Source organism: Psammomys obesus, unplaced genomic scaffold (assembly GCF_907164565.1).
Source record: "Psammomys obesus unplaced genomic scaffold, mPsaObe1.curated_primary_1811, whole genome shotgun sequence".
NCBI lineage: Eukaryota > Metazoa > Chordata > Mammalia > Rodentia > Muridae > Psammomys > Psammomys obesus.
Genome location: NW_026592510.1, coordinates 2,262,249 through 2,280,904, shown reverse-complemented (window position 1 = coordinate 2,280,904; position 18,656 = coordinate 2,262,249). Strand labels below are relative to the sequence as shown.

At 36.6% G+C, this 18,656-nt stretch overlaps 1 protein-coding gene across 3 annotated transcripts in view; it reads left to right on the top strand.

The window, feature by feature from the left end:
* Positions 1 to 18,314, top strand: part of Hectd2 (HECT domain E3 ubiquitin protein ligase 2) — a 62,374-nt gene extending 44,060 nt beyond the window's left edge. Inside the window, exons 12-21 of one of the 3 annotated variants that reach the window (XM_055614131.1) lie at positions 2,022 to 2,129; positions 2,933 to 3,065; positions 4,150 to 4,238; positions 7,618 to 7,776; positions 9,716 to 9,790; positions 10,436 to 10,523; positions 10,609 to 10,715; positions 12,237 to 12,352; positions 12,798 to 12,941; positions 16,046 to 18,314. In XM_055614131.1, the coding sequence (XP_055470106.1) occupies positions 2,022 to 2,129; positions 2,933 to 3,065; positions 4,150 to 4,238; positions 7,618 to 7,776; positions 9,716 to 9,790; positions 10,436 to 10,523; positions 10,609 to 10,715; positions 12,237 to 12,352; positions 12,798 to 12,941; positions 16,046 to 16,166 (1,140 nt within the window). In that variant the 3' untranslated portion in view covers positions 16,167 to 18,314. Of the gene's footprint in view, positions 1 to 2,021; positions 2,130 to 2,932; positions 3,066 to 4,149; positions 4,239 to 7,608; positions 7,777 to 9,715; positions 9,791 to 10,435; positions 10,524 to 10,608; positions 10,716 to 12,236; positions 12,353 to 12,797; positions 12,942 to 15,325; positions 15,391 to 16,045 lie in introns of those variants that run through there. The other 2 variants (XM_055614132.1, XM_055614133.1) reach the window with 2 other exon arrangements.
* Positions 18,315 to 18,656: the final 342 nt, after the last annotated feature.

Below are 18,656 nucleotides of genomic sequence, written 5' to 3'. Positions count from 1 at the left end.
TGTTCAAGAGTGTAAAAATGAAGTATAAATGATGATATTTTAAAATATAAAAATAAGAATAGTGTATTCCTCAGCAGTTCAGTTCCTGGGTTTTGTTTTTTTGTTTGTTTTATTTGCCACAGAGAAGGACATAAGTTTTAGTGCCCAGTAAGTTCCTGAAATCAGCTTGCATTGAGTATGAGAATATTAGAAGAAATTTTATTGCTTTTGGCTCCAAAGAGAATTCTAAAGCCACACTGCCCCTGAAGAATGCGATTAAATGGTCATATTTAGCCCCAGATGCTGGTACAAAGGTTAATCGGTGAAGCTAGCCATCCTGACATTTTGACTTAGTTGCGGTTCTGTATCACGTGTCTTTCTAAAATGCTTTCTTTTCACAGTGACTGTGCGGTTTGTTACAGTTTAGATAAAGCACATAGGACTAGTTTATCCAGATTTCTTTAGCAGTGTGCTGCCACTCATGCTTGAGGTATCAGGTGCCATTCTGTGCTATGATTCTCCTGGAAAGGAGAGCAGCACACAAGCTTTCACAGAACAGGGGAGGGAGGGAATAGACGAATGCTTGAGTGGCACTGTTAGTTCTCACAGGTTCTCCTAACTGCCATGCCACTTTTGACACAGCTTATGCTATAATCTGAAATTGCAAAATTAAGTAAATAAATAAGTAAGTTCCATAAGACTGTCTAAAATTCTAATTTTGTTGGCCTCTTTTATGTGGAGCATTCTTGTGGCAAATACACATTTCCAATGAAAAGGACCACTAAGCTTGTCTCCATTAGCATCCAGGGTAAATGTGTTTAGTGTTGACATGCGACAGCTACCTAGAGGCAAGAACAGGAACAGAAGACAAGAAGGAAAGGGTAAGACACAATATCAGTTATATAGACACTGTCCAGGAATACAAACTTCTATGGTAAGACCAGGCCCAGAAAAGCAAAAGGCTACTAAAGAGTCTTGGAGATTGGAGGCCTGGAAGGCTATGGATTGGCACTTGTTACAATAATCTACAAAATTTTAAGTAGTGTCCAACTCTGTAGATTTGGGGCATGAGATACTATGTTATAGCACATTACCCTATTTCAGATGTCTGAAATATTTATCCTTATTTGCACAAAATTCATTTTCATTGTCATCAAAAATAAGGAAATAGTCTAATAATCATTATCTAGATAAGTATATATACAAGCATGTTGAGTTTGTGTAATGACATATTTTTTATACATTTTAATATGTTGGTTTTTATATACACAGTGCTTATATTTCAAAGAAACATTAAAAATGTATTTTAAAATATTTTATATCTGTATCACTCAGCATATCTGTTGTTAACATTTTGGTAAATTTTATTTTGCTAATCTTTAAAATCAGCAGAGGTAGTGCAGTGTTATATGTATAATTGTAATCCCTGTGTGAACTGTTTACAGAATTTTCCTATACATTTTTAGTAGCTTCATATACTTAGGATAGTTTTAAGCTTTGATTTTATGGATAATGGCTTTACAAGTATCTTATGGAATAAAAATTTTTTCTAATCTTTAAAATTCCCAAAAGTAGAACTATTAGAATAAAAGATCTGAATGTCTTTGAACTTGTAGACACACTATTTTTTTTTTTTACTTTTTAGAAGTAGATGGTTCTTTTAGAATAAATTCAGTATCTAAAATAGCTAAAGCCTGAGCTTAGCATTAGAAATACATACATTGGATTAAATGTGCCCCTTTTATTGCACAAAAAACATTGCTATTGAAGGTCCAAGTCCTGTGGAAATTGCAGTGCAGCCTTCTCCCTATGAAAGTTAATCAAGATTTTGGTGCCCACTGACTTATCATTGTTCCAAAATAAAGTCATGATAAGATTATTCACAAGCTAAAATGTATGTAAAAATATATAAATAAAGTGATTTATGAAATTATTTACTTGAGAGATAGCATAAAAAAGAATTAAGCAGTTTTGACTAATTGTTTTAAATGAAATTATAGTTTAAATAAAAGTGAACAGTGTTTGCTTTCTTATTTAATTAGCAAAGTCTGGTGGATAAAGTATCTCGAAGACAAAGACCTGACATGAATATGCTATTTCTAAATATGAAAGTAAGGAGGACACATCTGGTTAGCGACTCACTTGATGAGGTATAACTTATTCCAAAATGGTGTTGATTAAAATAAATTCAACTATGTGACTTATTATTAAAATTTTATTAAGCTATTATTTTCTGTGTGCCAATATATATACTTCCATAAATTTTGATATAGTTAAGATAAATTTTGTATAAGCTTTCTAATATTCTGATGTTTATTAATAGTTGGTTAATTTCTCAGAGGGATTGCTGTAAAATACTTAAATGCATAATTCATGTTTCTTGGTATGCTACCTGGACTCTAGACCCATATCTCTTTCTGGTTAGGTGTATAACACGTTATTTTAAATTCTCCAGACCTCAGATTGCTCATCTATAACCTTACAGGTCTGACGTGTAAGGGTATATAGGACCTATTCAGATTTATACAAACACTGACTCATGTCTGTATGTTGCAAAGTTTGCCCTGTGTACACTGCTGCAGTCAGACCATCATGTGGCTAAGATGAGATAGTGGCCGCTTCATCTATGTGGGCTTTTATTTAGTGTTGAAAGAGAAAGGGCCATAAAAAGTCACTTTATATTATGGTCTACTAAGTTAAAAATTTGGATACATTGTGATTCTTGAGGGCAGTAACCTTTGTCAAGGCATCTGACCCCGTAATTTTTTTCTAATCTATGAAATGAATACAATAACACTTAGCTTATAGTGTGTGGCAGATTGGATGGATGGATGCTTATGGAAGTAAAAATAAGCCAAAGTCTGCCTAATATTGCTCCCAAAATTAAACAAATAAATACATTTCTCTTTTTACTGCCATTTGTTCTCCCTTACTACATAACTTCTTCAAATAGTTAACCCGGAAAAGAGCAGACTTGAAGAAGAAGTTGAAAGTTACATTTGTGGGTGAAGCTGGTTTGGATATGGGTGGCTTGACTAAAGAATGGTTTCTTCTTCTAATTCGCCAGATTTTCCATCCAGATTATGGTGAGTATTTAATGTTTATGACCTTTGTGTGTCTAGACTTGTTAGAGTTCAGTAGTACCCCAGACATTTTCACCAGCAGTAAATGTAGAATTTGTATAGAAATAGCCATATATCTTTTGTATAAACACAATGCATGAAAGTATGCCATTGAAATACATAAAAAACATTCAGAATTTAAAAGCAAGCCTATAATTTTTTTTTTCTACACTAGTATGTGAAGCTTCTTTCATTCAATAGTGAGTCATTTTAAGAAATAGAAGTCTGTGGTTTCAGGAGATGGTTTAGTCAGTGACATGTTGGCCATACAAGTATGAGGGTCTCGATTTAGGTCCCAGGCAGCCATGTGAAAATCCAGGAACTGGGTTAATCCTTTAATCCCCCACACTGGGGAGACAGAGACAGAGAGATCCCTAGAGCTTGCTGGCAACCAGGCTAGCTTGGTTGCTGCGCTCCAGACTCGGTGGGAGAGTCTTTCAAAAGACTGTGACTGAGGAAGACACCTGACAATGGCTGTGGCAGCCACACACAGATGAACATGTAAACACACAGCTACACACAAACATGCATATACACATAAACCACAGACAAAAAGAAATAGAAATTCACAAGTTAATTTTTTAAGGACAAAATCTCCAATTTTTATATATTTTATTTAAAGAAATTGCCTACAAAATTATTAGCATCTATTAACTGTTTTTCTTCTAAGGATAATTTCTATATTTTCATAGCATACATATTATAGATAACATAGATGCATGTTTAAAATCGTTCTGGTGATACGAGACAGGGTTGGCAAAGATACATTAAACTGTGTAGATAATACTCAAATTTGATTTTTCTCATAAGCTGTATTTTATGAAGTTATCTGATTAATTTATACATTTTATCCCCTGCTTAAGGATATCAAAAAAATAAAATGCCTTCTATGTATACTTTACTGAGATTTGCAAATGTGTTCTATGAAATTTTTAGCGTGAAAAATGGTTTGAAACAGAACTGTGTTAGAGTGATTTGCTTTTGCTAGATCATATGTATTTTACCAATGCTTTCCCTCTTGTGGATAAATTGTGTTTCTTCTTTGCAGGCATGTTTACTTATCACAAGGATTCGAACTGCCATTGGTTTAGCAGCTTTAAATGTGATAATTATTCTGAATTCCGATTGGTGGGAATTGTATCCTTTAAACTTTCCACTAGGAGGTGCTACTAGACTAGAGATTTTTAAGACCTTTTTTTTTTTCCCTCTCTGTAGTTTCAAAAAATGTTGTTTGAGAAAATTAAACATTACCCCAACTCTTCCACAAGATTCCCTGAGCTCCACCTAATGTTTAGCTGTGGTCGCTGCATCTGTTCTGATCCCCTCTGCTGGGTGGAGGTCTCAGAGGAGAATTATGCTAGATACCTGCCTGCAAGCATAACAGTATCATTATAGTATCAGGGGTATAATATAGTATCATTATAGTATCTTTCCCGTGGGGAGAATAAAAAGACCAACAGAGTAAACTAACTAGGCCCATTGGGGTTCAGAGACTGAAGCACCAACCAAAGAGCAGGCATGGGCTGGACCTAGGCCCTCTACACAGATGTAGCTGATGGGAGCTTGGTCTTCATGTGGGGCCCCTAGCAATTGGAGTGGTGCTGTCTCTGACATGGACTCTGTTGCCTGTTTTTGATCATTTTACTCTAGCTGGGCTGCCTTCTCTGGCCTCAGTGGAAGAGGATGCATTAGTCCTGATGTGACTTGCTGTGTTGGGGTAGATTGGTATGAAGGGGGCTCTCCTTTTCTGAGGAGAAGGGGAGCAGTGAATGGGGGAAGAGAGTGGGAGGGTGGGAGAGGGAGGAGAGAAGGGAGTGGCCGCCATTAGGATATAAAGTGAATAAATAAATGAGAAAAAAGAAAATTAAACATCATCAAATTTATTAGATTTTCCTAATCTGTATAATATGTAATATCATACTTCCATAGTCTCAATACATAAAATGGTTGAGTTTTAAGTCTTTCTTACCTCAAAATAATTATTTAGATATCAAAAAAATTTAAATAGTTTTTAAAATTTAGAATTTTTTCCATTTGTGGTAACATATTTTTGGTTCTTGCATTTTGTGCTCAATTTACTACATTGAAATTGTAAGAAGTAAATCTAGCCTTTTTAATATACCCTGAAATCCTGAGACATAAAGGAGATGATCCTAAAAACTTGAAAAGTGAGTGCAACAGAGAAGATTTTCCAAACTTTCTAGTTTTACAAATCCAATTGCCATCCTCTCATGTCTATCTCAGGTGTATTGTACAACTTTTTTTTTATATTGGTAGAGCAAAGAGAGGTTAGATATTAGACAAAAATGCCTTTGTCCACTAGTTTTTACGTTATAAGAAATATAATTGTCAGTGGGAAATGAAGGAAGAATAAAAAGACGAGCAAGTGCTAGAGATATGTGGAAAAGATGGAAAATCCTAATTTTGAGAAGTTCAGCATTTAAAAAAACAGATGAGCATCAGTGGAGGATACTTTATTCTCAGGTAGATGACTATGGAGCATGGAATTAAGAATAACTACTAAGGGGTTTGGGACTTCATTAAAAACCAAGATTAACATAAAAATAACTGTGGTGTGGTTGTAAAGTAGAGTAGAGGTGGGGTTACATTCTTTCCAGAGAAGGCAGAAATTTTACCTGAGAGATTGATGAGGGGAATGAAAGGCTGAGTTGTTACTGACTTGCCACAAAGCAGTAATCACCCTGGGACTTGGGGAAAATGCTGAGCATCCATCCATAGAAGGCCAGTGTTACATTTGTTGTGATTAAATCCTGAAGATGTATGTGAAAGAGTAAATGAAAGAAAAAGTAGCAGGAAACAAAACTACATATTGAGATAGTCAATTTGAAATGTTTTATAGATTGTCAAATCTAAGGTCCAGAGTGCCAAATTCTACAGTATCCAAGAAGGCTGAGCAAATTATGGATTTCTGCTTTTCTGTCATTTACAGTTCTCACTCGAGTGTGTCCAACTTCTCTGGTACTTTCGACTAACTTTGACCTATTTGGAATTTTTGATGTACACGGTTATCTTGCTTTATAGTTCTTGTGTCACAGCTAAGAGTTGTGATAGTTTGACTTCCTGACATTTTTAATAAAGTTAGCTGTTAAGCTTTTGAAATGGTGTTATTCATAAAACCACGCATTGTTAGTCATCTTCTTTCATAATATTGATGGTTTTAGTCAGTACCTAAAAGATTATACTAAGCATGTGCTTATATGTGTATTTCATGTTAAACAAATGTGTCTAAAATTAAACTGACACAATTGTTTAACATTTGATTACATTTTTTTAATATGGCAATGTCTTAGTATTTCCAAGGAGTAGATCAATAAAATACAAAATAATAATGGTAAAATGTTATAAAGATTACATCAAGAGCGTTAATAGAGTAATATTTTAAGAGTAGAATTGCCTGTAACAAAAGATACTGAAGTTGAGTAGAGACAGTATAGTACAGTGCAGGTTTTTAGACTGTCCTCCGCACGAAGCACTCAGTGACGCTGGCAGAAAACTTAGACCATCCTTGTTTCAACTAGAACAGGTTGATTTAGTGTAGAGTAAGCATCTCTGTGTGAGAGGCTCTGTAGCATAAGCCTGTTAACCTGCTTCCTTACTTGTGGACATCATGCCTTTAGAATTTTAGCATATTTAGACGTTCTCATCATCGTAAAGAATTATAATACTGCCGTAGTAGTATTCTCATCATTGCTACTGTCTGATCATGTAAGTATATTTGAGCATATTTGCAGTACCTGGTCAGCCTGTGCAGTTACTTAGAAAATACTATGTACTCCTTACATCACCAGCCCTCATTTTGCCTTTGCCAATTCAATTGACAGTATTCTTAATAGTTTTCAGCAATTTGCTAAACCCGTGTGTTTAGGTTTCCTTTTGAATCTATAAAATGAATTACTTTTTAAGTAACTTTAACAGAATAATTGACCTTTAAATATTAGGAAATATGATCTAAACCCCCTCTTCAGCAAATGTATGTTACATTCTACTGTGTAAGTAGACAAATTTTACAAGTAAATAAGCTATCTGAACTATAGCCCTTCAAGTTTATATGTGCATCAGCTTACACTACTACCTCATTAACAGTATTTGTACATCTATATGCTTATTCATCCAACTCCTTTAACAGTCTTTTTTAAGCTTTAAATAGCTATGACAATTTCTAAAATCAATCTTGCATTTTGCAGTCAATAAACTCTTGATACTTCTTATAAAACCACCAACATCCTTCCCTAAATTTAATAATTTTATATAATAATTTATAAGAATGCATTAAATCATTAAATTGTATCAAATGAACACCTTTTCCCATGACTTTTGTTAATCAAGAATTATAGAATGTAAATAAAAGGAAATGAAGGAAAGAGGGAAGGTGTGTTGGACTAATTAGAAAGTCAGTGTTAGATCTGAAGGAAGTATGTAAGACGGCTGATGCATAATTCAAAATTCATTTGTTGTCATGTCTTTTATGTTAATACTTAACATTTAGTATGCATAGCTCATGGGACTAGCTGTTTATAACAGTATCACTTTGGATATTCGTTTTCCTCCCTGCTGTTACAAGAAATTGCTGAGCCCCCCCATCGTACCTACTGATCAGACTACCCCAGTAGGCATCTGCAGTGTTGCCATTGACGACTTGTGCCAGATTATGCCTGTAAGTATGTTGTTAGTACCTTGTAGTCGTGTTATGCTAAGTGCCTCTCTACTTGCTGTCTTCTAATGCTAGTCTTACTTTAAAATTGGGCTCCCTTTTAGAACTCTACTCTGTCTTGCTTTTAGCCCCTTCCTTACAGAGATAGTCATATTTTGCTCTTGCAGAATAGAATGGATTTTTTAAGTCTTATGGGCATTGATTAGAATCCAGACTGACTTGGGTGAGTTATTTAACCTCTCTGGGCCTTAATGTCCTTATGGGAATAATAGGATGTTTTAAAATTGATAATTAAAAACAAATGGTGGGCTGAAAAGATGGCTTACCAATTAAGAACACTCAACACTTGACTGCTGTGTCAGAGTACCTAGGTTCAGTTCCTGGTACCCATATCAGGATGCTGACAACTGCCTGTACTTGCAGCTCAAGGAGATTCAACCCCTCTGGCCTCTGCGGACACCAGCACATATGTGCACATACTCATACACAGACTTAACACAAATAAACATAATTTAAAATAAATCTTGTTTAATGGTGATAGGCATATTAAACCTCTACCAGCCTATATTTGTATAAAATTATGCACTTTTAAAAAAATGGCTGACAATTTTATTTTCGTATTTCACAGTACAAGTGAAAACTACTTTTTTTTTTTACCCTACTTCTCCCATCCAAGATTATTCTCTTTGGTAGGAACGGGAAGAAATCTTCCTTGTTATGCCATAGAGAACACTTGAGCATAGCTCTATGACCCTCTGGCAGAACAGAACAAGTAATAGAAAACGAATAAAGAGCCCCTTGGCTGCCCTCTGTCCAGCCAAGCCATGCTGGGATTAGTGGGCGCCATCATAGGGCAAGCAGGAGGTCTTGTCACGGGTATGTGGCCTCCTATGGGTGGCCTCATTCCAAGAGCAGCTTCCACAGACGACATTCCAGGAGAAGGGCCCATCATTGGCATCGTGGGAGGACCTCCCATGTGGGGTGCAGGTATCATACAAGGTGAGTACCCAGGAGACTTCGGGGAGATAGGATCATTTCTCCTGCAGGAGAAGGAGCAGAGAATGGAGCTGGAGATACTGTTCCTTGTTGAAATGCAGCTGTTGTTTGTCAGTCAGGCTATGGGCCTGCTCTTGCATCCTCCCGATGGTAGACTTTCACATTCTCTTTGTGTTCCTGCCACTGCAGTGTGTCTGTCTTACAGATGGTAGGCATGGGTAGTACACATATCACAGTAGTCATGATAAGATCATTGCCACCCTGCCAAATCTTGGGCCCTCATCCCTGTGCTTTTAATGAGATGAAAATTTATTATGTAAAGAATATGAGATTATTCCAACCCCTGGCATTACTTACCTCTTCAGAAAATTTAATATAAGTTAAGAGTGATTTTCTTGAAGCTTGCTAAAAAAAATAAAATATTGAGCCAATTCTACTTTTAAGTTTTTGTAAGAAAATGTTTCTCTTAGCATGCTCAGGCTTTTCTTGGGAGAGGAAGTTATGATAATTAAAATGTATAAGCCCCTTCACATGTGAACTATATGTCTGATTTTAAACAGTGCATCCTAAAATAGTAGAACATTAAAAAAATCTAAATAAAATTTAAAAATGAGAAAAACTACAAATCTATAAACGGTAATGTGGCAGAGAGCCAGGAAGTCATAATGGACCTACAATACTTGCTTGCTAAGAGTGCCCTGTGGAGTTAGATCACTGTAGTATAAAATGTAAAATTCCCTCCTGCATGGACTTTAATTTTTTTTCAAGCTATGGATGGCTTGAAAATCATTGGCAAGTATCATGAGTCTTAGAAAGAAACCTCAAATACTTGCTTTAAAATGTGAGTTTATTCCTTATTCTCACAGGTAAGGAACCCACAATCTCTGCTTACAATTTGAAGTAAGGCTAGTTGAATGTAAAGACAGATCACAGGTTTGTTTTACAGGAATTGGCCCACGGATTGAAGGAACTCCTATCATACGAAGGCAATGTTGAAGAAGATTTCTACTCAACATTCCAGGTACTGATGAGCGCACGCCACCATTTGTCAGCTCTACGTCTGACACAGGAAACGCTCATTTGCTACTAAACTCTTAAGAGAAGGATCTCGAATCTGAGTGTAGGCAGGCTCGGGCAGAAGAATTGTGAGGTGGAGGCCAGCCTGGGCTGCACAGCAAGAACCTATTAATAATTTTAAAAGAATCAAGGCTAGTAACGTAATAGAGATAGAGCCATAGACACGTGTAGGCAAGCATGTGGAAATGAACTCATCAGGGGCATGGTTCTTCCTGGGTAGTTGCATATTTCCATGACTGACTGGCTTTTACCAAAAGTTAGCCTCTGACATTGCTCCAACACAGGAAGTTTAGGAGAAGCTAATGAATCAGACCAAAACACTCATTTCCACCTCTCCCACTTGCTATACAAGTTTTGTGGGCTTCTTTAACGTATTTACTGTGTTTAACAGGAAGGATTATGGACCTCCTTTTATTTTATTTTTTTCTAACATCAGAATGACAGCTCTTCTTAAAAGTCACAAAAAGTTTAGGCTATTGACAGTTGTGTGTTTTAAGGGAGGGGCAGAACTATTCTTCTACAGATCTACTCCCCAAAGCCCCTTGTACATCAACAATACCAATAAACATATCATGGTATCGCCCATCAGGTTTTTCAAGAAGAATTTGGAATAATTAAATCCTATAACTTAAAGCCAGGGGGTGATAAGATTCCAGTTACCAATCAGAATAGAAGAGGTAAGTTAGATGCCATTTTTAATTGCAGTGAATTAGTACATTTTCTTTACTATGACTGTGTAACAGATGTGACATTGCTTTCCAGAGTATGTGCAGCTTTATACTGACTTCCTTTTGAACAAATCTATCTATAAGCAATTTGCTGCCTTTTACTGTGGATTCCATAGTGTGTGTGCTTCAAATGCCCTAATGGTGAGTTTAAATTTTTAAGCTTTCAGTTAGGTTTTGTAATAGTATGACAGAAAATTCCTTAAGTATCTTGGTAGATGAGCATTTAAAAGTAGAGAATGTTTTCTACTTTTAAAAGAGTTAGAAATAACAGTAGTACTCTTCTTTCAGCCTTTCTCCTCTAGAGAGAAAAACATGATTTCAGATCTTTCTTCTGCTGTGCCTTAAATTAGGGCTTTAAAAGCTTGACTCTGGAGCAGAGCACAGCAGGCTCCAGGAGAAAAGTGGGAGCATGCTGTGCAGCTGCTCCCTGCCCGCTCAAGAGCCTGTTAGCGCCCTGCATGTATAGTTCCTCTTCAAAAGCATGGTAGACTCAGGGTGCTTTGGCTTGTCTTGGCCATGTAAACTGGAGTTTAAATGCCATATTGTAAATATTATGAGTTGTTCACCTTCAAGACACATGCCATCATGCCTCTCCTATGTCCTATTTTATCATGACATACTGAAGTAACCTTTCATCTGCATTGCTTTTAAAGAGGAAAGAAATGGACTATCAAAGTTTCTTTGGCACAGAAGCAAGTAGCTGTCTCTCTGGCTTGTTTTAGAGCAGTGCTTCTCAACTGGTGGGTTATGACCCCTTTGAAGGTTGAACCCTTTCACAGGGGTACATATAGATACCCTGCGTGTCAGATATTATCATTACAATTCATAACACTAGCAAAATTACAGTTATGAAGTAGCAACAAAAATAATTGTAGTTGATCAACCACAATTGTATTAAAGGGTCACAGCATTAGGAAGGTTGAGAACCACTGGTTTGCCTTTGTAACATGTTTGCTGAAAGTACCTTTGAAAAAGAAGTATGCAGCCACTTTTGATGAGAACTGAAAGACTAAGATCAGAAAGGAGAGGAGAACCTCCCCTATCAGTGGACTTGGGGAGTGGCATGCATGCAGAAAGGGGAGGGAGGGTGGGATCGGGAGGGGTGGAGGGAGGGGCTTATGGGGGGATACAAAATGAATAAAGTGTAATTAATAAAAAAAAAAAAACCTCTGAAGAATCAAAGAACATAAAGAATATAGGTCAAAAAAAAAAGAAAAAGAAGTACTGCTGAGCTGTAACTAAGTTTTATGACTCTGGTAGTAGGAGGATGGAGAAAGGGAAAATAAAAATTAAATGGCGTAGTATGACTGCTTTTCAGATCTAATCACAAATGAGCATGAACTCACCAAAAGGTGGGAACTAGTGAGGCACACAAACCAGACTTAGCACACAGCTCTGCAGAGCCCAGGGCACTGGCCCCGCAGGCCAGGTGGATCCGTAATCATTGTTACTCCCTGCTCATTCTGGAGAGGAATGAGTTGGTTCATACTGCATTGTTTCTTGGTTTTCTAGCAAACTACTCATTATTGTTATAAGATATAAATATAATGGGAAGCATTTTCTTCAAAAAAGTCATAATTTCTATGATTTGATTCTTCAATGAAAACAGTTTAAATTTTATTTAGGATCGTAATTTTTAATTGTTTTTATGACTGTTGACAGCTGCTTCGTCCAGAAGAGGTGGAAATTCTGGTTTGTGGCAGTCCTGAATTGGATATGCATGCACTGCAGAGGAGCACTCAGTATGACGGCTATGCGAAGACAGACCCGACTATACGGTACGCTCCCTGGTCTTCAGGCGCTGTCGGTAGAAGAGAAGAAAGTGCGGCGTGCTTGTTTAGATAGCTTAGATTCTTCAATCGCTTAAGTTAAATATTTGGCAGCCCACCCTGTCTTAACTTATTGCTAAAAATAAAAGAGTACTAAAATATGAACACATTTAGAAATCCCCTTGGGAGGAAATTATATAACTTTTTATCAAAGTATAGAGCTTTTTTCCCAAAAATGCTAAATTTATAAATAGCATTTTACTGGCACTGTGTTAAAAAAATAGGACTCAAGAGCAAAAAATGAGTTTTATGTCATTTATTGTTAGATTAGTTAAATAATGTTATAAAATGTTATTTTATACTATTATCAAGCACCTTTGTATTAGAGAAATTTTCTCAGCTTACTTTATTAGAATCTCTAAAGATTGCATCATGTGTGAATTTTCTTCTGTAGATACTTTTGGGATGTTGTGCTTGGATTTCCTCTTGAACTTCAGAAGAAGTTGCTACATTTTACTACAGGAAGTGACAGAGTACCTGTGGGAGGGATGGCTGATTTGAACTTTAAGATTTCAAAAAATGAAACTTCTACTAACTGGTAAAGTCTGGGTTATAACTTTGGTTGGCTGGCTGGCTGGTTGGGTTGGGTTGGGTTGGGTTGGGTTGGATTGGGTTGGGTTGGGTTGGGTTGGTTTTTTGAAGACAGGGTTTCTCTGTGTAGCCCTGACTGTCCTATAAAGTCACTCTGTAGACCAGCCTGGCCTCAAACTCAGAGCTCCACCTGCCTTGCCTCCCAAGTGCTGGGATTAAAGGCCTGTGCCACCATTGCCCAGCTAACTTTATGTTTAATATATAACTTATTAGTAACTTTAGAATCAAAACAGTCTTTCGGTCTTAAGTCATCTTCATGTAAATTCTTCAGCGTCAATGTGACCCTGAAATGGAAGAGACTGTGGCTGAAATCCCCTGGCAGCATTGACACATCCCAGTCCTGCTGATGCTTCCCTTCCATCTCTCTTTACATGCCTGTCGAGTATTTCCTTTGTGGTCTGTTAGAACCTAGCCTGCCTTGTAGAAGCATGCTGTCTAGCCCTCGTTTTGTAATTTATAATTTTATAATTAGGAAACATAGGGAATTAGGGCTAGTGCACGGAACAGAGGTAAATAACTCCTGTATTGGTACTTTCTGTACTTCTGGTACTGGCTATCTTTTAAGTCTCATTCTCTGCACATATGAAGTGATGAAGACCAGGACTTTAAACAGTTTTCTAATAGTATTAGTGGGTAATTAATGCTGCTCTTCCTTACTCCTATTCCAAAGTTCTGTGGCTTCAAAAAGTAATTTAAGTACACACAACTTTCATCATAATCACCCTTGCCCTTCAGCTTACACATTGAACATTTCTCAGATCCTGTCTCAGTCCTTTCATTTCAGACCTTGAGTTGGTTCTGTGCTTTCCCAGTTGCGAACACGCTGGTGCTGTTCCTTTTTACCTCATTCCTAGCTGAGCTAAGGCCTCTTTTCCTGTCCAGTTCCTATACAATTCCTTTTCCATGATACTGATCTAGCCTTGGCACATGGGGAATTGGTAGCTTTATTGAACCTCAGAAGTTCCACTCCTAGAATCCATTGTTTCTGTTCTACCCACCCACTATTTTGCTCCATCCTTAAAACACACTCACCTGCCTTCTTCCACTCCTTTGATTTGTTCGTTTTTCATATGACATGTTCTTGCTGCCTCTCCATGAAGATCCTTTTTACTGTTGACAGCTCCTGTGACACCAAAAAGTTATCATTCCCTCAATAAATTCTTTTTTCATGTTCCACCTTATATTACAGTCATTTATCTCTTCAAGACAGGGAAAATAAGCCTTATATAGTTTATTCTTTTTATAGGCACACATGTGGTAACTGTTTCTTGAATGAATACTTAAGCTGATGTCAAATTTATACTTGGGGGCTCAGAACATTGTTCTGTGGTCAAGCACAAACAGCTGAATTTAGATCCCTGGCACTCATATAAGAAGTCATGTGTGTGGCCACATTAGCTTGTAACCCCTGTGCTGGAGTAAAGATGGGGGAGCGCATGAGAATCTCTGGGGCTTGCCAGCACAAGTCAAAGAAAAGTTTTAGGTTCAGTCAGAGACCATGTTTCAATGAAATAAAGGCAGAGTAACAGCATAGACACCCAGTGTCTTGCTCTGGCCTCCATGTACACATGTGAATGTGTACACCACCACACATGTGCACATGAGCATAGACCACACACAAAAATGAAGAAAGGAATTACATTTTAAACCATAAATGAGCATTTACATAGAACTAAGACATTTCTGTATGAGTCGTAATTTAAAGACCTAGAATAAAAAATATCAAAAGAAGTTTTTGCATTTGAAGATTTACTTGTTCAACAGAAATGTTTTGGTATATTTATAGCAACAACAATATGATTGATTTAAAAGGTAAATGAGTAACTTAGTACAGAAGCAGCATATAAATGTCTCCAGTTATTTTACTTCAGGCATTATTGCAGGAGCAAACATGTCTTAGTTCTGACTCTAGAACAACTCTAGACTGTCAAAGATGCATGCCATTTCCATCCAGTCCAGTGAAAATGTTCCCCAAAGGGCAAGGACAGTATTCCATCTGAGCTAAGAGTTTTCATTCCTTCTGTAAGACACACTGTTGAAGATAGATAGGTGTGTTGAACGTGAGCACCAATGCTTTACATCTTAGCAAACGGCTCTGGGTGTGAAACTCAAGTTTACTCCTTTCCAGCTGTGTAGCTCTGAATATTTGATTTGTATATTGCCATGTCTACTTTTCATCATCCATATAATTTGGGTAACAGCCACTTTTAAGTTGCTTTGGCGCTTAAGAGAAGCAATACATATCAGAACATATGTTAGTTTTAGTGTAATGCAGACTCCATAAATGATGACTGACCTCGTATTTTTAAGTCTTTCTGTGTGGTCTTGCAGTATAAATTCTGATCATCCAGAATTCTAAGTGTTCTCTGGCTTACTCTCCACTTCTACGTACTGACTTTGCTGAATGCTACTGTGATGTTGAACAGTTCGTAAAACCTGAAGAGAAGGCTCTGAGATGCCCCTAGAAACCATGGATGGAGACAGCAGTGTCATCAGGTAGAATGCTGCAGAGCTGATCAGAAGGATTCAAAGACTGAATGCTTTGTGTGCAGAGAGGACAGCAGCTTTGAAAGCAGGCCCCAAATGGCTTTTCCTAACTTTCTGACAGCCAGGGCTGAGCTATACAATATACTGTCTACTAGGTATTTTGTGTAGATCACAGTCTTACCCTTTTACTCTAAGTGCATAGTTTACCATATGGATGAGGAAACAGATTTAGAGACATTGAGCAATTCAAACAAAGTCCCACAGCTGGTAAGTGAGGGCAACAGTCTTTAAATTCAGATCTTCTGACTCCAAACAAAATGCTTTTCAAATTAGAGTTTAATGAAGGCAGGCATATTGATTGTCTTGTGTGTAAACATGGTCCCGCTATTTAGAATGGCACTTGCTACTTAAGTACTCAATAAATACTTGTCCAATAAAGAAGAGATGAGTCATCGTATAACAATAAAATAGATCTGACTATATATGTGGTGCTTTTTCAAGTTTCTTAGTCATTTTGTGTCTGTTTGAAGACATAATATCCCTTAAAAACTTATTTTTTTCTAGGTTACCTGTGGCACACACTTGCTTCAATCAACTCTGCCTTCCTCCATACAAGAGCAAAAAAGATCTGAAACAGAAACTGATCATTGGAATTTCAAATTCAGAAGGGTTTGGACTTGAGTAACCTAGAAGACTTGAAATACAGTATTTTATATGTAGCATTCACTTCCCTCTTATTGTGCCTTTAACATTTTCATGTTTCTGTTCCAAAACACTTTCACAAAGCTCACCACTTTTAAAATAATGAGATTTTTTTACTCAAATATGAAATATGTGTAGTGAAGGCATGATTTTTAAAAATACATCAGACATTTATTGACTAAAGAAAAGAGCATATGGCTGAAACAGGTCTGAATCCAGTGCTCTTTTTTATAGCGTTTTGTTTTCCATACATAGTTTGTCACCGGTGCCCACTGGGAAAGCCAAGAGCGGGACAGAATGCATTTCTGACATGATGGAGCCCAGTGGCAGATGTGTGCTTGCTTGCAGCGCACTGTAGCAAAGCAGAGAGCTACATTATCTTTACCATAAAGCATGTAGCCATATTTTCCTACAAAGGTAAACAACACAGTATAATTGCAAATGCAGTTTACAGGGTCTTTTGATATATTGGTTTGGGGTTCTATAAGATCTTTTCAACTGTTGCTGAAAAGCATGTAAATAAATAACTACAGAACAGCCTAAGAATCATGGGATTTTGATAGTGCCATTTATTGCTAGAGATTTATTTTTACAAAGTAAATTTAGGGTTTTAGATGTGTGTACAGCTTTTACACATTAATAAAGATGATTGTACAAGAGTATTTTCAGACCAATTGGATTCAAGGTTATATTCTTTTAAGTATTGTTAGTCCGCATGCTCACTGGCATTAAATTGGTTACTTGGGTATTCTGTAATGTTTGTATAATAGTCGTTTCTTCTTGAAAACCAAGATAGTAGAACAAATTAGACAGAACTAGTCATTGATTACTGAAAATAATTACAAGCACAAAAAAACTGCCATTTTATATATTTTGATGTATAACTTGTATCTACATTTTTGATCACCAGTTATGCGAATACACTAATTTTTAGAAAATGTAGGATAAGATGTTTGACGAAAGTGAAATACAATAAAAAAACGTTTGCGTCAAAATGATGTAGCTTGGTATAAAAGAAGTTTGACATTTTGGCTAAAATGTTTATTTCACTGGATTCTAAATATAGCAAATTCAAAAGCACCCTTGGTTTCTATTTCTAATAAAGTAGCATGTAAACGCTGCATTTTTAAGCCCCAGGGGTTTTTTTTTTCTTTTAATTTATAGTGAAGCGGTTTTATTAGCATGTTGCAAACATTTCCATCTCAAGACTTCTCCTACTCTTTGATAGCTTTTCTTCAGAAAACTCTGAAGTTACATTTGCAATAAGAATGAAACCAGCATTTAGTACCAGCATATGATCCACATGCAAATAATACCTGGCCCCAGTCCTCCCCCAGTCCTCCCCCAGTCCTCCCCCAGTCCTCCCCGAGCGAGGCATTTCCTTGTTGCCGTTGCTATGCTTCCTGCACCAACCAGCAGAATTGAAGGGTGCAGGGACTCATCAGCTTGCCCACAGTTCTGAGGCCCACCCACACGTGTTAGAGGACCAACTCCCCTACCTGCACTGCTTGAGACTGCAAATGAGTGCTGTTCCATCCGAGTATGCTAAAAGGATATTTCTTCTTCAAAATCTCGGAAAGCCTAAGACAGTGAAGGCACCTTTGGTTTGGTTTGTGCATTCTTTTACTCTATATGCAAATAAAACTGCTTCTCTCTTGCACTGCTTGAACTAGAAGGTGCGATGTTTAATGAAGGTGACTATGAACAAGCACAAAGGGTCATGTATACGAAGCCAGGGTTAGTGTCTAAGTCAAACGTAAGCAAAGGTGTTTGTTTTGTTTTTGTTAAGGATGACTCATGGAAATAGTGTTGGCTTAGTCTGCATGTCTAATGATGTGTGTATATTGATAGCTATGTCACTTTTATAAGTACACAAGCCAAATTTGAAATGACAAAGTCCACAAATAATGGAAATTTTTGTTGTCTTTTATTAAGTTGAAATTTATAACCATTAATTACTTGGTCATATATTTATGCTCTGTTTTGGTTTACAATGTAATAATACCTCATTTTAAAAGTACAAGCCACTACTGTTACATTTTAATTTCATCAGTTAGAGGATTCATGTAGCTTTTTAAATATACAACCTGTTAATGATTTCTTGAGTTTTCTATCTGCCATAGTAAATTAAAGCATTGCACACTATTTATTAGTATTTATAAAATGTCTTGTCCTTTTTTAAAAAACCTATTATTTATTTTTTCTGTATAAGTTTTTAGAAGTCATTCTTTTGTACAAATCTGTATTGTATTGAGTTAATTTGTGTACAGACATTTTCAAATATTAAAATTATGCAGTCAATCAAGTTTCAGTTCATTTTTTAAACACTGGACAATTCATTAAAACAATATATTCAAAATCACACTGCTCCTTACAAGAGAATGTGATTAGGGAAATTACTAGAACATACAGTTTCAAGAGCTATGTATTTGACACACAGTATAGTCAATTGCCTTAGCATATTCTTAGTATG